Source organism: Rhinoderma darwinii, chromosome 7, assembly GCF_050947455.1.
Source record: "Rhinoderma darwinii isolate aRhiDar2 chromosome 7, aRhiDar2.hap1, whole genome shotgun sequence".
Taxonomy (NCBI): domain Eukaryota; kingdom Metazoa; phylum Chordata; class Amphibia; order Anura; family Rhinodermatidae; genus Rhinoderma; species Rhinoderma darwinii.
Genome location: NC_134693.1, coordinates 92,528,059 through 92,551,281, shown reverse-complemented (window position 1 = coordinate 92,551,281; position 23,223 = coordinate 92,528,059). Strand labels below are relative to the sequence as shown.

General features: G+C 42.6%; 1 protein-coding gene across 4 annotated transcripts in view; it reads left to right on the top strand.

Annotated features, from left to right (window-relative positions):
* PLA2G6 (phospholipase A2 group VI) overlaps positions 1 to 21,453 on the top strand; it is a 168,279-nt gene extending 146,826 nt beyond the window's left edge. For 2 of the 4 annotated variants that reach the window (XM_075833685.1, XM_075833682.1), the window contains 5 exons: positions 1,223 to 1,359; positions 9,420 to 9,574; positions 12,855 to 13,022; positions 13,119 to 13,192; positions 20,842 to 21,453. In XM_075833685.1, coding sequence (XP_075689800.1) covers positions 1,223 to 1,359; positions 9,420 to 9,574; positions 12,855 to 13,022; positions 13,119 to 13,192; positions 20,842 to 20,986 — 679 coding nt within the window. In that variant the 3' untranslated portion in view covers positions 20,987 to 21,453. Of the gene's footprint in view, positions 1 to 1,222; positions 1,360 to 9,419; positions 9,575 to 12,854; positions 13,023 to 13,118; positions 13,193 to 15,327; positions 15,574 to 20,841 lie in introns of those variants that run through there. The other 2 variants (XM_075833681.1, XM_075833683.1) reach the window with 2 other exon arrangements.
* The last annotated feature ends 1,770 nt before the right edge of the window (positions 21,454 to 23,223 follow it).

Genomic DNA, 23,223 nt, shown 5'->3' with positions numbered 1-23,223 from the left:
AATGATATTTGGGCAAGCAATGCAGCGTCCACATGGACGACAGCCCCAACGTGGTTTACCTGCACCAAAAATAGGTTTTATTCTAGGAGGATTGTAGTGGCTATGAACCAATGTATCCCGCAGGTTCATTGCTCGTCTAGAGGCTACAGAGGGTCTCAAAGGCAGCAATTCCGACAGAACTGGGTCCGTCCTCAATAGGGGCCAATATTTAGATAAACATTGCACCATTTCTCCCCACCTGTCATGGTAGGTTGTCACATACCTGATTTGTGAGGGTAGTGATTTCTTGACTACCGGCTGTAATAGTTTGGAACGAGTTGTTTTACAAGCTCTATGATATGCCTTCCGTATATTCTTTGTACTATATCCTCTGTCCAAAAACCGCTGTCTCAGGATACCTGATTGGTGTTTAGTTTACATAAAGTCCTCTTCCTGACTCTCTGGCACCACCCCCGGACGAAGGCTCTTCCGCCGAAACGCGCGTCGGGTGTGACGCCAGACAGCAGGATAACACACCATGGGTAAGGCATCAATATATAATTTATATGTATCTTCCCACATTATCATGTGGGTAGGTTAGGCACTTCTTTATGCCCTCATGTCTACAATTGTTTACGATGACCCAGGACTTCATACATAATTTAGAGTAGTTTTCTAAGTCCTTCCTGGTGTTATTTTTCTGAGTATTATACTCCTATGTATATACACTGCTATTTATCCTGTTATGTATACCTGTCTGGCTTCCATTTTTCCACACTGTGGCAGTCATCTCTGATTTTAATATGTGAGTTTTTTCATGTTTTGTATCAATAAAATTTATTCTTTTATCAGTCAAAGCTTTGTATTAACTCCATTTTTTAGGTGGTTCTATATATTCTAGGAGTCACTGCTATTTGTTACGTATAATCACAGGCACTATTGTATGCTCTTTCCCCGTAAATACGATACAGTTAATAGACTAAATGTATTTTACCTTAAGGGGAATTTAGGTTGTCCTCCATATTGGTTGTGTCTATCATAAGGATAGTCCATTAATTTTTAGATCCCGGATAACCCTTTTAAACCATTCTTTTTGCACATTTGGGTGTAGCTCAAAGATTTAGGTTAATTTATTACTGGCATGTTACATAATAATTTTTCCTGTGTTGCAACTTTATCAACTGTGCTATGTACTCCAGCAGTGACTAATCTTTTTTTTTCCACCCCACTTCTTTCTTTCAAGGGTAATGGTGACTAGTGCAATGTCAGATAGGCACCCTGCTGAACTACATCTGTTCCGGAACTATGATCCCCCTAATACAGGCAGAGAACCGACATTCAAGAGACTTGCTTCATTCCGACCGGTAACAGGACCAGAAGGTAATTGGGGAATGCAACAATCAGAGGGGTGTGTGTGGTCCAAAATAATGCCATTTAGTAATGACATACTCCGTTCGAACTACAGTACAAAAATAGTGTAGTACCGTGTTAGCCAGAAACAATATGCAATGTTAAATACTATTGTCAAAAAAGACAAGAATATAGTAGGTATGATACCTTTATTGGCTAACCATAAAAGTTCTATATGCAAGCTTTCAGAGGACAAAGGCCCCTTATTCAGGCAAGTTTACAAATGGATGACTTAGAAAAAAGCACAACAATGTTACACGAACACAATTTGTACATAAGGTGTGTAGCAGTTTAGCTACTGGACAGTGCAGAAACTGACAGGTTTTAAGCAACCAGGGAACATGTACAGCAGGGAGGGTTTTCTCTGCTGTTGCTTGGGTGTAAAAACCTGGAATAGGGCCTGGTTTGCTGGAGTGTGAAGGAGAAGGGCAGCTTCCACTCCATACAGACAGTCCGTATCTTGGGCTGTCTGATGAGCTTAGTTGGGCTTCACCTGAGGCGGCTCTTTAATTGAGGTGTGTGCAGTTCACACAGAGCTCTCAGTCTGGGGAAGACAGGCATGCTAGCCTGTGAGAGTCACCAACGTGTAAGGTAAAGCTGCCTATGTTTTGAGGTGCTGGGCACGAGGCTCAGTGTCTCGTAGTGAGGGACACTGAATGTGTTATTTAGAGGCTGGACGGCCTAGGGTTTATTTTGTGTGTTTTTTGTTGTAAAACCGCTTGCTGTGTTGAAGACAATAAAGCAAGCTGGTTTAAACCTTTATTCAAGGAGTTGGAGTGAGCATGTGATGTGTGCATTGTTCCTAATGGCAACCAGCTGTATGCTACTGCGATCGATGACAATGGGATTACTGCTGCTATGTGTGAGTGGAGTGGTAATAAACTCTACAGGTCTGAGAATGTGGTTGGGGTCGAATCAGAGTCAGCTGAATCCAGCAGCAGTGATCCACCTTTTTATTTGAGCGACCTCAACCAGTGTGAATGTAGCCCTAAGTGACGCACATGAGTTCCTCGACAGTGTAGTCAGTGAGGTGTGTGCGCTGGTGGCTGTGGCCTCGGTCACTAATGAACTGCCCGGTAGGGAACCAGATGTACATAAAAACATTTCCCTAGAGGTTGGGGCTGTCAATGGTACCAACGAGGACACTACTGCCATGTATAGTGTGTGAAGGGTTACTGCGTCACCCTTAGAAGTTCTGCCCCCTGCAGGTCTTTCACATGCAGATGTTGAGACGCATGTAGCGCCCACACTTTTCCAGGAGGTGAATGGAGCCATAGAGGTGGTCTTCCAGGCTTGTTCAATAGTTACTGATACCGCGTGTGCTTTAGCCATGGAAGTTGTATGTGACTCCAGACAGGTTGCTAAGTGCAACAAGCGGGACTATACCACGAAACGGGATGAGGGCCCTAACACTGCTGCAGAGACGACCACTACCGGGTCTGATAGAAGTAACCCAGAGATATCTGGTCAGTGCGGTGAAAAATTGTCTCTGGACGGACAGTCTGAGCGTTTAAATGCTGAGACACAAAACTCCAAGATGAAGGGGAATACAGCATCTGAAAGTGGTTTTATAGATGATACGGGGTATACCACAACTCGTGAGTGAGTGTTACTGAACTCTATGAGCCAATGTCTGTTACTGTAGGGGTGACCCTAAGTGTAATTATGTCCCAACGTAGGAGCTTTGACCCTGGAGTGAGGTTGAAATGTGATCAGTCCTACGGCCTTTATCAAGGGGGGGGGGGATATGTAGCAGTGCAGCTACTGGACATTGCAGAAACTGTCAGGTTTTAAGCAACCAGGGAGCATCTACAGCAGGGAGTGTTTTCTCTGCTGTTGCTTGGGTGTAAAAACCTGGAATAGGGCCTGGTTTGCTGGAGTGTGAAGGAGAAAGGCAGCTTCCACTCCATACAATCTGTAAGGGAGAAAAAGAAAAAAATGCACAGCGCCACAATAGTGCAGATAAAAATGGTAAAAAACTAAAATAAAACACAAGGTGAGGTATAAGCTCACCTATAGGAGTTGTGCTAGGTCAGGCACAACTCTGATGTGTGCATGGGTTAATAGAAGAATAGCTGCTGCCAAGGTCCGATCCGGGAAACAAGGATTGTTACCGCCAGAGTAATGTGAGAAAAAGACCAAATAAGGCTTATAACGGCGCTGCTATAATGAAGTTTTAAAATCAAGGTATATAAATAAATAAATGTTTTATTGGTAGGTAGGCTACGCGTTATGACATCGAACTGATGTCTTCATCAGGCCAAGCAAAATCACACTGATTGTTAAAGCTTATATACATAGCACATCAGATAAAGCAGAAGAAAAAACCGCCAAATCTGTATAGGTCAAAGATCAGTGATGACGTCAGAGTTTGAAAACGTAACAGAAATTTACATTAAAATCATGAGTACAATCAAATGTAATGAAATAAGTGTGAGATGGTGGGTTAGATAAGAAGCCGTGTAAGTAGTACGGATGGTCTATTTTAAAACTATATAAATATAATAAAACATATTTAAAAAACACATATGTAAAAAAAAAAGTGGAATGATCTATGTATTAGATACTATGAGGGTAACATTAACCAGTAGATGTAGCAGATGTTACTTTGTATCACTGTAAACTTATAGAAACAGAAAGATGTGTAGTCGGCAGCAGAAAATGTTACACTGAAGTTACAGAGTAGCATCACTGTCGTCATGGTAACAGACTGCTGCGATGAGAGAGAGGAGAAGGAGCTAGGAGCAGCAGGGGAGAATCATTCAGCTCAGTACAGGATAAGGTAGATGGAAGCAATAAAACCTTTATTGCAAGATAAACTATTAAGATTAGAGAATGTACTGATTGCAAGGTAGATATAGTCGTTTTTTTGATAATTAGAATGCTGTTTGAATAAATGAATGAAATACGTGTCTATTTTGAAGAATGGGGTTGTAAAGAGCAAGCAACATTAAAGAGAGAGAGGGACATTATGACACTCCGTTTGGATGTTTGTAAACAGAAAAGCACGTGGTGCTTTTCTGTTTTCATTCATCCTTTTCACTGCTGTTGCGCGAATCAAGCGCGTCCTACGGAAGTGCTTCCGTGTGACATGCGTGGTTTTCACGCACCCATTGACTTCAATGGGTGCGTGATGCGAGAAAAACGCCCAAAGAACGGACATGTCGTGACTTTTACGCAACGGACTAACGCTGCGTAAAAATCACGCAACTGTCTGCACAGCCCCATAGACTAATATAGGTCCGTGCACGGACGTATATCCGTTCGTCTGAATAAGCCCTAAGGGCCACCCACAATATTTACAGCTGAAAAATCGGAAGCAGAACGCCTACAAGCATCTGCCCATTGGTTTCAATGGGAAATACGGCGTTCTGTTCAAACAGGGCGTTTTTTACGTGGTCGTTTTCCAAAACCGGCACGTAAAAAAGACGCCCACCAAAATGAAGTGCAGATCACTTCTTGGGACGTTTTTGGAGCCGTTTTTAATTGACTTTATAGAAAACCAGCTCCAAAAACGGCCGTTAAAAAACGCGAGTTTGATTAAAAAATGGCTGAAAATCAGGATCAGTTTTCCCTTTGTTTAGTAAGCGTGTGAACATACACTTAGCCTTTTGGTGTGTCCTATAAGTTCTGCCAGCTGCAGAATCACACCCAAATTGTCTGCCGGACACTGCTTAGCAATTTGAAGACACCTTTTCCTGGCTTGTGGGAGGGGGGGTGAGATTCCCTCCCACATTTACGGCAGCTGTCAGTCAGGTTGCTTTGCCTTATTCACCTTGCTGTAATTCTGGGAAGTGCTCCCTCTGGGGGCCAACATAGGAAAACATGTCAAATTATTATTTGATTTTTAATACTTTCCACCATATGGAAGAAAAAAAAAATACAGCAAAAAACGTAAAAAAATATAATAGAAATAAGTAACGACACTTAAAAAAAAGGTTTAATTTGCGACACATTCCCTTTAAGAGCTGAATGATTCTCCCCTGCTGCTCCGTAGCTCCTTCTCTCTCTCATCGCAGCTGTCTGTTACCATGACGACAGTGACGCTACTCTGTAACTTCAGTGTAACATTTCCTGCTGCCGACTACACATCTTTCTGTTTCTATAAGTTTACAGTGATACAAAGTGAGTAACATCTACTACAGTCACTGGTTAATGTTACCCTCATAGTATCTAATACATAGATCGTTCCACTTTTTTTTACATACGTGTTTTTTAAATATTTATTTTTATATTTATATAGTTTTAAATTAGACCGGCCGTACTACTTACACGGCTTCTTATCTAACCCACCATCTCACACTTATTTCATGACATTTGATTGTACTCATGATTTTAATGTAAATTTCTGTTATGTTTTCAAACTCTGACGTCATCACTGATCTTTGACCTATACAGATTTGGCGTTTTTTTCTTCTGCTTTATCTGATGTGCTGTGTATATAAGCTTTAACAATCAGTGTGATTTTGCTTGGCCTGATGAAGACATCAGTTCGATGTCGTAACGCGTATCCTACATACCAATAAAACATTTATTTATTTATATACCTTGATTTTAAAACTTCATTATAGCAGCGCCGTTATAAGTCCTTATTTGGTCTTTTTCTCACATCCACTCCATACAGACAGTCCGTGTCTTAGGCTGTCTGATGAGCTTAGTTAGGCTTCACCTGAGGCGGCTCTTTAATTGCGGTGTCTGCAGTTCACACAGGGCTCTCAGTCTGGTACCGTGTTAGCCAGAAACAATATGCAATGTTAAATACTATTGTCAAAAAAGACAAAAATATAGTAGGTATGATACCTTTATTGGCTAACCATAAAAGTTCTATATGCAAGCTTTCAGAGGACAAAGGCCCCTTATTCAGGCAAGTTTACAAATGGATGACTTAGAAAAAAGCACAACAATGTTACACGAACACAATTTGTACATAAGGTGTGTAGCAGTTTAGCTACTGGACAGTGCAGAAACTGACAGGTTTTAAGCAACCAGGGAACATGTACAGCAGGGAGGGTTTTCTCTGCTGTTGCTTGGGTGTAAAAACCTGGAATAGGGCCTGGTTTGCTGGAGTGTGAAGGAGAAGGGCAGCTTCCACTCCATACAGACAGTCCGTATCTTGGGCTGTCTGATGAGCTTAGTTGGGCTTCACCTGAGGCGGCTCTTTAATTGAGGTGTGTGCAGTTCACACAGAGCTCTCAGTCTGGGGAAGACAGGCATGCTAGCCTGTGAGAGTCACCAACGTGTAAGGTAAAGCTGCCTATGTTTTGAGGTGCTGGGCACAAGGCTCAGTGTCTCGTAGTGAGGGACACTGAATGTGTTAGTTAGACGCTGGACGGCCTAGGGTTTATTTTGTGTGTTTTTTGTTGTAACACCGCTTGCTGTGTTGAAGACAATAAAGCTAGCTGCGGCTGGTTTAAACCTTTATTCAAGGAGTTGGAGTGAACTTTCTATATGTGTCAACCATCTCACCCTGGAGATGGCAATCCTGTGAGCTAAATTTATCCCAAGTTGTCACAGGTGATACATCATTAAGATAAGCCGGGCACATACAACTGAGGTTATAGGGGTGATGACTTAGGAGAAGTAGTCAGTCTGATGGGGGATGTGATGTGTGTCAATGTAGTGGATTATAAATCCAGGTGTTAGAACTACACCTGGATTTGAGGTTGAACTACAATAGTCTTTTCTTTCTGACTGCACAAATGGTACAGCCCAACCATTGTCTACAACTTATGGGTCGATGTTGTTTGTGGAATAGTGTCAAAGTTTCATCTTTTATCTATTTTCGAAAGTTTGTTTGAAGCCCGATTTGTGATACGCTAAGCAGCAGCGCCATCGTGTGGTCAATGCTGAGAAATCTCATTAAATTGAATGTAATGCAGGCAGCCTAGTGATACGCTGGGCAGCAGCGCCATCGTGTGGTCACTGCTGGGAAATGTATACTATATTCTATTATATATTTTCGAAAGTTTGTTTGAAGCCCGATTTTTCATTGGTTTAAAATCAGGGAATAGCTATATTTGATTGGACATTGAGCAAAGTTTGTCTCCTTTGCTTGCTCCAGAGTCAGCACAGGAAAGAATCTCTACATCTTGGCACCGGATCAAAAGACAAAAAACATTGTTTACAAGAAAGCGTTGGAATAGAAACATGCAGTCCTAAATCAACACTGTATAAATCTGTAATGAATATGTTGCTTCATTTCTTTTATGCTTCCAGTAACATTATTTACACTCTCTAGCAATTAAATTCATATCGAGAGGTAGCAATTAAATTCATACTGAGACCTATTTAAATAGTGAGCTTTTACTCTATCCATACCGTAAGTCAAACTCCCGAGCAACGCCGGGTATAAAAGCTAGTTGTTTGTAAGTTTGAAAAAAAGACGTAAGTTCATATAGATCACCTTACTTTCATGCAGCGTTTGATCCATTTATCAATTTTCAGTCATTCTAATTGAAAGGAGAGATGGAAGTGCTGATTGTAAAAAAGAGTTGTTTGTCTAGCCTTGATCCCTCATTCCTGCAAACTTGTAGTCCATACAACTGCTTTGTTCAGTCCGCTTTACTTTTATTAAAGTGGAGGACCCTACTAATAAGCAGGTTTGTTGCCCTAAGCTTATGTAGTATAACTCTTTTTGCTTACCACTTGTAGGTGAAGAGGGAGAAAGTTTAGAGCTGTCGTGGGAAGGTAGAAGTAGTGTATGTCCGCTATTCTCGCCCACTTACCCCACTTAGACACGATGTACTGTAGGTGCTGAATGAACATAGAATTACTTGTAGTGTGAGAACAGTAGTATCACATTAGTTTTAGGTCATTAAGATGCTTCAACATTTTTTTTCCTGCCATTTATTATTTATTCTATTGTTCCTAATAATGTATAAAGAAAAATGTCCTTTAGGGCAGATTCAGACGAACGTTGCGTTTTTGCGCGCGCAAAAAACGCTGCGTTTTGCGCGCGCAAAAACCACTTGTCAGCTGCGTGTGTCATCCGTGTATGATGCGCGGCTGCGTGATTTTCGCGCAGCCGCCATCATAGAGATGAGTCTAGTCGACGTCAGTCACTGTCCAGGGTGCTGAAAGAGTTAACTGATCGGCAGTAACTCTTTCAGCACCCTCGACAGTGAATGCCAATCACAATATCGAGAAACCTGTTAAAAAAAAAGAAAAAGTTCGTATTTACCGAGAACTTCCCTCCCGGCCGTTGCCTTGGTGACGCGTCCTTGGTGACGCGCCTCTCTTGACATCGGGCCCCACCTCCCTGGATGACGCGGCAGTCCATGTGACCGCTGCAGCCTGTGCTTGGCCTGTGATTGGCTGGAGCTGTCACTTGGACTGAATTGTCATCCCGGGAGGTCAGACTGGAGGAAGAAGCCGGGAGTTATCGGTAAGTCAGAACTTTTTTTTTTTTTACACGTTCATGTATATTGGGATCGGAAGTCACTGTTCAGGGTGCTGAAACAGTTTAACTCTTTCAGCACCCTGGACAGTGACTATCTGCTGACGTCGCGTACCGGAATTTTTTTTGCCGAGTTCGCCCAAAACGAGTTCGGCCGAACCCGGTGAAGTTCGGTTGTCCGGGTTCGCTCATCTCAAAGACACTCCGTTTGGATGTTTGGAAACAGAAAAGCACGTGGTGCTTTTCTGTTTACATTCATCCTTTTGACAGCTGGTGCGCTGTTTCAGTCGGTTTTCACGCACCCATTGACTTTAATGGGTGCGTGATGCGCGAAATACGCGGAGATATTGAGCATGTCGCGCTTTTTGCACAGCGGACAAACGCTGCGCAAAAAGCACGGACTGTCTGTACTGCCCCATAGACTTGTATTGGTCTGTGCGTGGCGCGTGAAAAGCACGCGGCCCGCACGGACCCAATACACGTTCGTGTGAATCCCCCCTTATGCTGATGATTTTATTGGATTTATGTCTATTTGTTTGTTTTTTGTTTTCTTATCTTTCTCTACATTTCTGCTCTTTTCTTTGCCTTCTTTCTTTTTTGCGCTTTTGCTGTTTTTTTGCACTCTTGAACACAGAACAGTTGGTGTGGCGTGCTGCCCGTTCCAGTGGTGCTGCCCCTACCTACTTTCGCCCTATGGGACGCTTTTTGGATGGTGGACTGCTATCAAATAATCCCACTTTAGATGCCATGGCTGAAATACATGAATACAACACCTGCATGAAACGGCAGGTAAAAAAGTTTTGTACTAGAAAGGTATTCGAGACATATATTTAAAAACTGATGTACAGAACTTAAAGGGAATGTGTCGCAAATTAAACCTTTTTTTTTTAAGTGTCGTTACTTATTTCTATTATATTTTTTACGTTTTTTGCTGTATTTTTTTTTTTCCGTATGGTGGAAAGTATTACAAATTTAATAATAATTTGACATGTTTTCCAATGTTGGCCACCAGGGGGAGCACTTCCCAGAATTACAGCAAGGTGAATAAGGCAAAGCAACCTGACTCACAGCTGCTGTAAATGTGGGAGGGAACCTCACCCCCCTCTCACAAGCCAGGTAAAGGTGTCTTCAAATTGCTAAGCAGTGTCCGGCAGCCATATTGGGTGTGATCCTGCAGCTGGAAGAAGTTATAGGACACACCAAAAGGCTAAGTGTATGTTCACACGCTTACTAAACAAAGGGAAACCAGCTCCTGATTTTCAGCCATTTTTTAATCAAACTCGCGTTTTTTAACGGCCGTTTTTGGAGCTTTTTTCTATAAAGTCAATGAAAAACGGCTCCAAAAATGTCCCGAGAAGTGATGTGCACTTCATTTTGGTCGGGCGTCTTTTTACGTGCTGTTTTTGGAAAACGAACACGTAAAAAACGCCCTGTCGGAACAGAACGCCGCATTTCCCATTGAAACCAATGGGCAGATGCTTCTAGGCGTTCTGCTTCCGATTTATCAGCTGAAAACATTGTGTGTGAACATACCCTTAGGGTATGTGCACACGATAACTGCATTTACGTCTGAAATGACGGAGCTGTTTTCAGGAGAAAACAGCTCCGTCATTTCAGACGTAATTGCTCGTACTCTCGTTTTGCGAGGCGTCAATTACGGCCGTAATTTGGAGCTGTTCTTCATTGAATTCAATGAAAAACGGCTCAAATTACATCCCAAGAAGTGTCCTGCACTTCTTTGCCGAGGCTATTATTTTACGCGCCGTCTTTTGACAGCGACGCGTAAAATTACAGGTCGTCGGCAAACCCATTCAAATGAATGGGCAGATGTTTGCCGACGTATTGGAGCCGTCTTTTAAGGCGTAAATCGAGGCGTAAGTCGCCTCGTTTACGCCTGAAAATAGGTCGTGTGAACCCAGCCTTAGAATGATGAAAGTGAAGTGAATGACTTTTCAGTTGACCGGTTCACACGCCGTGTATTTGACATGTTTTGTTTTGCACATTTTACGTGCAAAAAAACACATAATAAACGCTTGATTACACTTGATTTTGCGTGTTTGGGGGATTTGTGTGTGTGTGTGTGTGTGGGGGGGGGGGGGGGGTGCTCGCCGCTGATTCTTCAAAACAGCTGATAAGCGGCTATGAAGTATCAGCGGCGCCCGTGCACACTCCGCTCTGCCACACACACACACACGGGAAAAAGTCTTAAAGGGGTCGTCCAGGAAAACATGGCGCCGCACCTGTCCTCAGGTCGTGTGTGGTATTACAACTCTGTCCTATTCACTTCAATGGAGGTGAACTGCAATACCAGACACGACCTGGGGACAGGTGCGGCGCTGTGTCTCCAATCCAGACACCCCTTCTGTCCTGAGATGACCCGACGGGGGAGGCGGGTGTCAGAGCCACCCACCGCCATCACTGCAGACAGAACCACACAACTACGGCATGAGGGCAGGGCTTGTCCTGAGTGCACTGTCTCTTGTTATGGACAGATTTATAGTCACATGAACCCCGTCTGATGAACCGGTAACCTAGGTCCGATCACATGACAGAGGGGGCTCACCAAAAACCCTGTGCACCCTCAGCCCGTCCATCCAGCCCTTTCCTGGTTATATCTGCGTCTGGGAAAGCTGAGTGACCACCATTACCCCTCATACTGGAGTGTTTAGGGATGTGACTAATGAACCTCTCACACTCCAGTGGGAGGGGTAATGGTGGTCACCCAGCTTTCCCAGACCCCTGAACGGTAAATCTCTCTAGTTGTGCTTAGACTGTTTGGGAATGTGACTAATGAACCTCTCAGTCTCCGCACAATTAGAGAGATTTATCATTCAGGGGTCTGGGAAAGCTGGGTGACCACCATTACCCCTCCTAGTGGAGTGTGTTTGGGGATGTGACTAATGAACCTCTCACACTCCAGTAGGAGGGGTAATGGTGGTCACCCAGCTTTCCCAGACCCCTGAATGATAAATCTCTCTAATTGTGCTGAGACTGAGAGGTTCATCAGTCACATCCCCAAACAGTCTCAGCACAACTAGAGATTTATCGTTCAGGGCTTTCCCAGTACAGTTTCTTCATGTGTCCTTCACACAAGGGGGGGGCCGTTAGGGGGGGCGTCGGGGGGGGGGGGGGAGGGCCCGTCGGGGGGCGGCCCGTCGGGGGGGGGGCCGTCGGGGGTCACCAGAGCCTGCTCTCTCCCTGCAAACAGCTGCCCTGCTCTGTGTGACTCTGACCTGCGTCTGCGCAGTACAGAGCCATAGAGCAAAGTCAATGGAACGGGTCCCGTTCATTGACTCCTATGGACTGTAGCTGCCGTATTCCATGTCTGTATGTGTCGTTAATCGACACATACAGATGAAAAACAACATGGCAGCCCCCATAATGAAGTAAAAGTTAGAAAAAAAGAAAAAAGTAAAACACACACATAAATAAAAGATTTTATAATAAAACACTAAATGCAAATTGATATAAAAAATTTTTTTTCGTGACACTGTTCCTTTAAGGCTCTGACATAGCACCAGATAGCACTGGTATCAGCAGTATCCGTACCCGATGACACTTGGTGCCCAGCCCTGACTCTTATTTACCACATAGAAAGTAATGTGTCATTGTTTCAGAATTGTTAGATAACTTTACTCTGGGTTTTTCACATCTTTTTGGGGCTTGAGTTTTGCGCATTGATTCCAGAGACTTTTGGCAGGTTCACTGCTATTTCCAAAGTGTTTGCACTCCAACTTGTTCTCTCTAGCTAAATTTAGGTAATCTTCAATTGTATGACTAATTAATTCTCTCTAATGATTACGACACAAGAAACTATATGTCGGGTCACAGCTCTTTGTTCAAGAAATGCTTGATATGCATAAATGTTGCTATTTTAGATCAGGTTCTGCAATTTTATAATAAACTGTATGTGTCAGTTAGTCACAGTTTTCAAGATCTCTAAATGCTGTCAGCTAATGGAAACATTTAATTTATTTAATTTTATTTTTATAGAAGTTTTATAGAAAGTTGCATAATTTGTAATCATAGAACTGGAAATACACTATTGTTATGTCTCTGTGCTCTCCAGGGTAAAGGTGAGCAGGTAAAGAAATTAGGTGTGGTGGTATCACTGGGCACCGGAAAGCCTCCACAAATCCAAGTGAGCTCTGTTGATGTGTTTAGGCCATCTAACCCATGGGAGATGATGAAGACTGTGGTTGGAGCAAGAGAACTGGGCAAGATGGTCATAGACTGTGTATGTATAGATCATCTAGAGCATGAACTGTTCAGTTTTTTGTATATACGGTAATCCATTTAAGTACACATATTTACTTTTGTTATGTCTTTTCAGTGCACAGATTCAGATGGTCCAGCTGTAAGTAGGGCTCAGGCATGGTGTGAAATGATAGATGTCCCATACTTCAGGTGAGCATGTTGTTAAATCTGTCCTTTAATCGGTTCAGTAAATAAACTGATCAGGTGTGTGTGGGGTTGGGGCACTTGTTGATTTCTATAACTTCCATTTATTTCTGAGTGACTGTACATATAATTCTCCATTGATGGCCACCATTCCATGATTGACATTTCATAAAATAAGTTGAGACAACGGACGACAGAGACTATTCAACATCAGGGTTAACAGGTATTTATTTCTGAAAGGGGTATACCCAAAATCATGAATTTTCCCTTATCCATAGGAATAGGCGATCATTTTCTGATCACTGGGGGCCACACCACTGGGACTCCTACTGATCGTGAGAACGGGGGCCCCGAACCCCTAGATCCTCTAAACTGCTCGACCGCAGTGAAGAAGACATTGAGTTGAGCGGTGGTCAAACATAAGCGTCTATGGGATGTCGGAATGTCCATTCAATGTCTATGGGAATGATGGAAACAGTCAAGTACAGTGCTCCACTGTTTCCGTCATTCTCATAGACAGTGAATGGATGCGCGGGCACATGCTCCTCAAGCTCCTCCTCACTGCAGAGTGTGCGGTGAGGAGGATCTGGGGGGACCCCTATTCTCAGGATCGGTGGGGTCCCAGCGGTGAGGCCTACAGCTATCAGAAAATTATCACCTATCCCGTGGATAGGTGATAATTTAGGATTTTGGGAAAACTCCTTTAACCCCTTAAGGACGCAGCCTAGTTTTGGCCTTAAGGCTCAGAGCCCATTTTTCAAATCTGACATATTTCACTTTATGTGGTAATAACGTGGGAATGCTTAAACCTACCCAAGCGATTCTGAGATTGTTTTCTCGTGACACATTGGGCTTCATGTTCGTGGTAAAATTTGGTCGATATATTCAGTGTTTATTGGTGAAAAATTGCAAAATTTAGAGAAAATTTTGAAAAAATTGCATTTTTCAGAATTTAAATGCATCTGCTTGTAAAACAGACGGTTATACCACCCACAATAGTCACTAGTTCACATTTCCCATATGTCTACTTTAGATTGGCATCGTTTTTTGAACATTATTTTATTTTTCTTGGACGTTACAAGGCTTAGAACATAAACAGTAATTTCTCATATTTTTAAGAAAATGTCAAATGCCTTTTATTTAAGGTACCTGTTCAGTTCTGAAGTGGCTTTGAGGGGCCTATGTATTAGAAACCCTGATAAAACACCCCATTTTAAAAACTAGACCCCTCAAAGTATTCAAAACAGCATTTAGAAAGTTTTTTAACCCTTCAGGCATTTCACAGGAGGAGTGGAACTTTGCAAATTTCATTTTTCTTGCGGAATTTAAATTTTATTCATTTTTTTTTCTGTAACACAGAAGGTTTTACCAGGGAAACACTACTAAATATGTATTGTCCAGATTCTGCAGTTTTTAGAAATGTCCCACATGTGGCCCTACTGCGCTCGTGGACTAAAACACAAGCCCTAGAAGCAAAGAAGCACCTAGTGCATTTTGAGTCCTCTTTTTTTATTAGAATATATTTTAGGCAGCATGCCAGGTTTGAAGAGGTGTTGAGGTGCCAAAACAGTAGGAATCCACCAATAGTGACCCCATTTTGGAAACTACACCCCTCAAGGAATTCATTTATGGTTGTTGTTACCATTTTGACCACACAGTTTTTTCACAGCACCTATTTGAATTGGGCTGTGAAATGAAAAAAATGTCATTTTTTCCAATAAAATGTCATTTTTGATCAAAATTTCTTATTTTCACAGGGAACAAAATACCCCATTTGGTTGCCCAATTTGTCCTTAGTGCGGCAATACCCCATTTGTGGTGATAAACTGCCGTTTGGGCCCATGGGAGCCCTCAGAAGGAAAGGAGCGCTATATGTTTGTTGGAGTCCAGATTTTGCTGGATTGGTTTTCGGGTGCCATGTCGCATTTGCAGAGCCTCAGGGGTATCAAAGCAATGGAAACCCACCAAAAGTGACCCCATTTTGGAAACTACACCCCTCAAGGAATTCATTTATGGTTGTTGTTAGAATTTTGAGCACACAGTTTTTTCACAGCACCTATTTCAATTGGGCTGTGACATTAAAAAAATGACATTTTTTCCAATAAGATGTAATTTTTTAGCAAAATTTCTTATTTTCACAGGGAACAAAATGCTCAATTTTATTGCCCAATTTCTCCTGAGTGCAGCAATACCCCATTTGTGGCAATAAACTGCCGTTTGGGCCCATGGGAGGCCTCAGAAGGGAAGGAGCCCTGTGTGTTCTTTGGCGTCCAGATTTTGCTGGATTGGTTTTCGGCTGCCATGTCGCATTTGCAGAGCCCCAGAGGTATCAAAGCAATGGAAACCCACCAGAAGTGACCCCATTTTGGAAACTACACCCCTCAAGGAATTCATTTATGGGTAATGTGACCATTTAGACCCCATAGTTTCTTCGCAGAACTTATTTGAATTGGGCTGGGAATTAAAAAAATATATATTTTTTCCAATAATATGTCATTTTATCTCAAAAATTCTTATTTTCACAAGAAATAAAATACTCCATTTTGTTGCCCAATTTGTCCTGAGTGCGGCAATACCCCATTTGTGGTGATAAACTGCCGTTTGGGCCCATGGGAGGGCTCAGAAGGAAAGGAGCGCTGTGTGTTCTTTGGAGTCCAGATTTTGCTGGATTGGTTTTCGGGTGCCATGTCGCATTTGCAGAGCCCCAGAGGTATCAAATCAATAGAAACCCACCACAAATGACCCCATTTTGGAAACTACACCCCTCAAGGAATTCATTTATGGGTGTTGTGACTATTTTGACCCCATAGTTTTTTCACAGAACTAATTTGAATTGGGCTGGGAATGAAAACAAAATTATTTTTTTCAAATAATATGTAGTTTTGGCTGAAAATTTCTTATTTTCACAAGAAACAAAATACCCCATTCTGTTGCTCAATTTGTTCTGAGGGCCGCAATACCCCATTTGTTGTGATAAACTGCCGTTTGGGCCCATGGGAGGGCTCAGAAGGAAAGGACCACCATTTGGCCTACTGGGGATTTTCTAGTGCAAAGTCATGTATGCAGAAGCACCTGAGGTACCAGTACAGTTGAAACCCGCAAGAAGTGACCCCGTTTTAAAAACTACACCCTTAAGGCATTCATCTAGAGGTGTAGTGAGCATTTTGACCGGAGACCTACACCCCATAAACTGTAATGTGGGTTCTCCCGGGTATGGCAATACCCTACATGTGGCTGTTATCAGCTGCCTGGGCACACAGCAGGGCTCAGAGGGGAAAGACGAGGGGGGATAAGCTGTGCGGAGTGCATCGGGGTAAGTAAAATTGGGGTAAATTATAAACCAAGGGATGTATGATCAATTTTAAAACACTCTTTCATACAGAGCTCTGGTTATTCGGGACACGTGTCACATTGATATATTGTGTCATCCCTTATCGCCCTCTTATATCAGACTTTGCACCTCTTTTGACTTTTTCCCTTCTTGCCAGTTTGGGGAACTTCCCCTGGAAAGTGTTGCCGCCCTGGTACGATGCGTGTGGCCCCGCTTCCAGAAGTACTGGGTGCCCCCCCTTCTTGGTCCCTAAAGATTAGGTTCTTGATAATCACCTCTTGAAATTCCAGGAAAGTTCCCGTCTGGCCTGCACATTGACGTAGCACGTGCGCATTGTACAAAGCCATCTGTATGATGTGCACGGCCAGCTTCTTATACCACACCGCATAGCGCTGTAGGGCTTCAGGGCTTGATCTTACAAGTCCATCCCTCCCATGTACCTATTGTAGTCCAGGATGCAGTCTGGTTTGGGGGTGGCCTTTCCTTCATATATCCTAAACCTGTAGGTATACCCTGATGCACTCTCACAGCTTATACATCTTCACGCCATACCTTGCCCTCTTACCCGGCAGGTACTGGCGGAATTGAACCCTCCCTTTAAAATGTACCAGGGACTCATCAATAGAAATACACTTCTCGGGGTGTATGCTGGGGAAAACCGGGCACTGGAACGGTCTAATAGGGGTTTCCGTTTATACAAACGGTCAAAACTGGGGTCATCTCAGGGTGGGCACGGCTCATTATCAGTATAATGTGAGAAGCGAAGTATTGCCTAATTTATTTATTTTTTTAGGTTCCAGTTCAGTTCTGAAGTTGCTTTGAGGGGCCCATATATTAGAAACCCCTATGAAATACCCCATTTTAGAAACTAGACCCCTCAAAGTATTCACAACAGCATTTAGAAAGTTTATGAACCCTTTAGGTGTTTCACAAAAATTTAGAGCAAAGTAGAGGTGAAATTTACATATTTTTTTTTGTCAGAAAATCCTCTTTATACCATTTTTTTTATAACACAAAAGGATTTATCAGAGAAACGCAAATTAATACGTATTGCCCAGATTCTGCAGTTTTGAGAAATATCCCACATGTGGCCCTCGGGTGGTAATGGACTGAAGCACCGGCCTCCGAAGCAAAGGAGCACCTAGTGGATTTTGAGGCCTCTTTTTTATTAGGCACCATGTCCGGTTTGAAGAGGTCTTGTGGTGCCAAAACATTGGGAACCACCCAAAAGTGACCCCAATTTGGAAACTAGACCCCTTTAGGAATCCATTGCAGTTTTCTTGGGGTGCATGCGGCTTTTTGATCAGTTTTTATTCTATTTTTAGGTGGCGTGGTGACTAAAAAACAGCAATTCTACTATTGTTTTTTTATTCTTTTTTTTTTTACTGCGTGCATCGTGCGCTATAAATGACACATTCACTTTATTCTGCGTGGCGATACGATTACGGCGATACCAGATGTTTATAGTTTTTTTTTATGTCTTATGGCGTTTGCACAATAAAATACGTTTTGTAAACAATCATTCACTTTTTGTGTTACCTTATTCTAAGAGCCATAACGTTTTTATTTTTCAAACAATAAAGCCGTGCGAGGACTTATTTTTTGCGTAACGAACTGTAGTTTCGATCAGTACCATTTTTAGGTACATGCGACTTTTTGATCTCTTTTTATTCCATTTTTTGGGAGGTGAAGTGACCAAACAATTGTGATTGTGATACGGTTTATTATTATTTTATTTTACGGCGTTCATCGTGCGGGATAAATAACGAAATAGTTTTGTAGTTCAGGCCGTTACGGACGCGGCGATACCAATTATGTATAGTTTATTTGTTTGTTTATATATTTTTATTAATAATAAAGGACTGATAAGGGAAAAAGGGGGATTTTTACTTTTATTACTTTTAAATCTTTTATTTTCTTATTTTTACACATCTTTTTTTAACTTTTGTTTTACTTTATTACTTTGTCCCACTAGGGGACATGAGGGCAGGAGGCCCTGATCGCTATTCTAATACACTGCACTACATGCGTAGTGCAGTGTATTAGAACTGTCAGCTACTCACTGACAGCAAGCATAGTGGGTCCTGACGTTGTCAGGACCCACTAGGCTTCCGTCTATGGCATAGCCGGACGCCATTGTTTGGTGTCCGGTTGCCATAGTCACCATCGCCGGCCGCTATCGCGTAGCAGGCCGGCGATGGCAGCTTAACCCCCAAAAAGCCGCGATCTCTATAGAACGCGGCTTTTAAGGGGTTAATCGGCGGGGACACAGCGATCGGTCCCCGCTGTAGGAGCTGTGACAGCTGCTGAACAAGACAGCAGCGTCACAGCTCCTGTATGTGTCGGGAGGACGGCCGAAACGGCCGTTACTCCCGTGACGTACTATTACGTCATGGAGCGCGAACGATACAGCTGCCATGACGTAATAGTACGTGAAGGAGCGGGAAGGGGTTAAGTAGCTTTATAATTAAATATTTCTTTAGACTGGATATGCTTTCTTCCTGAAATACCACATGTGCCTTCTTGAAACTGACATGTACACTACATTTTCTAGTCATTATATTACTGATACTACTTCTTGACCCATCCAGCGCTGTTAACTACTGACCAGTCTCTAATCTGCCTTTCATCTCCAAACTCCTGGAACGCTTGGTCTACTCTCGCTTTATCCGCTATCTCTCTGCTAACGCCATTGTAGACCCCTTACAATCTGGTTTCCGCACTCTACACTCCACAGAAACTGCCCTTACTAAAGTTTCAATTGATCTCTTGGCAGCTAAATCGGATGGTAAATACTCCCTCCTGATTTTTCTGGATCTCTCTCTGCAGCCTTCGACACTGTAGAACACAAACTCCTACTTAACATGCTCCACTCTATTGGCCTTAAAGACACGGCTCTCTCTTGGTTTTCCTCCTATCTCTCTGACTGCTCGTTCAGTGTGTCATTTGCTGGTTCCACTTCTTCTCCTCTTCCTCTTGCTGTCGGGGTTCCTCAGGGATCAGTCCTAGGTCCGCTCCTCTTTTCTCTCTACACAGCGTCTATTGGACAAACCATCAGCAGATTTGGCTTCCAGTACCAGCTCTACGCTCATGACACCAAATTATATGCCTCTTCCCTTGCTCTATACAAAACACCAGTGATTTTCTGTCCGCTGTCTCTAACATCGTGTTCTCTCTCTATCAGAAACTGAATCTTTCTAAAACTGAGCTCCTTGTGTACCCGCCATCTCCTAACCTACTTAAACCTGATGTCTCCATCTCAGTGTGTGGAACTACCATAACTTCTAGGCAGCATGCCCGCGGTCTCAGGGTTAGTTTTGACTCCAATCTTACCTTTACTCCTCACATTCAATCACTCCTGTCATTTTCATCTTAAAAACATCTCCAGAATCCGCGCTTTTCTTACTGAAGAAACAGCCAAAACTCTTATTGTTGCTCTGATTCACTCCAGTCTTGACTACTGTAACTCATTATTAGTCGGTCTTCCCCACACTAGGCTCTCCCCTCTCCAATCTATCCTCAATGCAGCAGCCAGGCTCATCTTTCTAACCAACCGCTACACCAACGCCTCTACCTTGTGCCAATCACGACACTGGTTGCCCATCCCCTTCAGAATTAAATTCAAACTTATTACCCACAAAGCTCTCCACAGTGCTGCACCTCCTTACATCTCCTCCCTCATCTCTGTCTACCACCCTACTCGCGCTCTACGTTCTGCCAACAACCAATTTAAAATCCTCCATAATCCGAACCTCCCACTCCCGTCTCCAAGATTTTTCTCATGCTGCACCAGTCCCCTGGAATGCGCTACCACAGACAATCCGATTAATTCCCAATATCCACAGTTTTAAACGTGCCCTGAAAACACATCTCTTTAGACAGGCCTATAACATTTCCTAATCTGACTCCTTCCCTTGGCCCCATTAGTCATCAGAATAAGATTCCCTCACACTCCATGCACCGTACTGCATTTCATGTCCGTCATACACGGATACTGGCTGATGACCAGCTCATGCAGCTTTATGTGTACCACCCCATGTGTATAAAAGATGGCTGGACCATTGTACTGAACAAACACTTTTACACTTTGCATCTCCCTTATTTCCTCATAGATTGTAAGCTCTTGCGAGCAGGGTCCTCAATCCTCCTGTCTGAATTGTAAATCAGCTTTGTCACTATGTAATGTCTGATATTGTCTGTTTATGTTCCCTCTAAATTGTAAAGTGCTGCGTAATATGTTGGTGCTACATAAATAAAAATTATTATTATTGTCTATGCTTACCTTTTCCATTTTATCCTGTTCTTTGTGATCTCTTGAATGTAGATTGAGCCCACAACTCCAAACAGATGTCATGCTAGATGAAGTTAGTGATGCAGTGTTAGTTAACATGCTGTGGGACACCCAGATCTACATCTACCAGCAGAGGGAGGAATTGCAAAGATTGGCAAGACTTTTATTGGCGCCCTGAGGACTGAATTCTAACAGGAAGTTCTGAGTACTGTTGGAGTTCCCTATACCTTGGCAGAAAACTTTTGCTGCATTATGTGACTGAAGTCAGGCTATTTTAACCATATTAGAGGGATCCTTCTGTAGAGCTGTAAGCGGGATCTTGGCGGTACCTTAGTGTATATTACCGTAATTCTGCCACTGCCTAAGGTATACAATTCTGAGACTAATACTATGTTCATGAATTGTTATTTTAGGGAATACATTTATTTGGGTTCATGTAAAGGTGACCGTACACTTGAAAGTTGTGTCAAGGAAAGAAATGTTGCTAGTTTCTCAGTTTTTGTCTACAGGTAATTTATGAATAATACTTCATAATCGACTACTGGATTAATGCTGCTCCTCTTTCAACATGCAATGAAATGTTTTAATGATTTTGCTTTGAATTTATTATTCAATTGTATCAGTGACTACATATAGTAATAAAAATGTGAACAAAATCAATACATGTATTTTGTCTGGTTTTTGTTCCCACTCTTCATCTGGGAGATATGAACAAAAAAAAAACAACAAAAAAAACAACTCCTCCCTCTCTTCTGCGCCTAGTCAGGCCTGCTAGGATGACTTTGCAGCCTGTGATTAGCTGCAGCAGTCACATGGGATGCAACGTTATCGCAGGAGGCTGGACTGCAGGAAAAAAGAGTTCTGGGCAAGTATGTGGGGTTTTTTTCTCCTGAATATGCGATTTTGCTGCAAAAGTTGCAACACTTGGCTTTCTGTTGTGGGTTTTGCTTCACCATTGACTTCAATGGGAAAAAGCCGCAACAGAAAAGCAACGAAAACGCAGCATAAATTGACATGCTGCGGAATTAAATTTCTGCTGCGAGGGCATGAGATTTTTTAAATCCCATCCACTCTGCTGCTACTATAAATCTTGCAAAATTTCCGTGCAGAATTCCTTTGCAGATATTCGGCAGCATTTACGCTACGTGGGAGCCCAGCCTAAGGGCTTATCCATACACAACGGAATTGCTGCAGAAGATTTCTGCAGCAATTCCGTTGAAAAACGCTATTTCCGCTGCGGCAAAAATGCACCATTTCCTGGAGTTTTTACGGTAGAAAATGGTGCGTAATTTGCTGCGTTTTTCATAATGTTAGGAGATGGAGACATCTCCTCTGAAAAACGCAGCAATTCTGGCCACTTTTTGCAGCAGGAAAAATACGCACCAGAGGTCAATTTCTGCTCTGAATTTTTACACCGCATGTGGATGAGATTTGTTGAATCTCATCCACTATGCTGCTACTGTATTCTGCTGCTTTTTTTTCCGTGTGAACGAACCCTAAGGGCAGGGCCGCATCTACCATGAGGCGAGTTGAGCCTCATAGCTTCAGGGGGCACCCTGCGGTATCTCAGAGGGGACGGCATTACAGAGGCAATGGCAGAGGTTCCCTCCACTTAGCAGCTGCAGGATGTGCTGCCTCCTTTTTTTTTTTTTTTTTTCAAAACCTTTTATTAATTTTTCCATATAAGTTTACCATACAAATATTAAATATCAACAGAAAAAGCAAAAAATATATGACAATGCTCATACCCTGAAAAGGGTATGTCTGTGATACATGTTATTGCCTTCATCGATAAGTCAAAACTTTTTAGATTGAAAGTCCATTGCAGCTCTGATGACAGGTTATACAGTAAAAACATATAAACATTTAACACAGCAACTATGGTAGCCTAACTAATTCTTTTCTCATTTACCTCTTCTCCTATTTCCATTTATGTCTGTGCACAATGTGTTCCTCTCTGATCATTTGGCTCTGTAATCTTTAGTTTCCCTAATATCCCTTTAATATCTTCGATGAGATACCATTTAGTTTGCTTGAAACCCTCCATAGTTTTTGCTATATCCGAGTATGACATTTGTACCAAGAATGGCTTCCATTTTTTAAAAATTTTTGCTGTTTCCCGCTCCTTATGTCTCAATGCCTCAGTTCTATCCAAATGTAGGTATTTATGTAGTTGCTGGAGTAGTTGTTCCAAGGTTGGGGTGTTAGTTTCCAGCCAATTTTTCAGAATGCACCTTTTGGCTATAAGTATTATTATGTGTGCTAACAGCGGTATGTGTTGCAATATTCCCTCCTCTTCAGTGTCCATTAACGCTATTGAGTGAAATAATAGCAGCGCCGGATTCAATGGAATAGTTTTACCCCATAGCTTCCGAATATATGCCGTTACTTCCGTCCAGTATCCCTGAGTAGCGG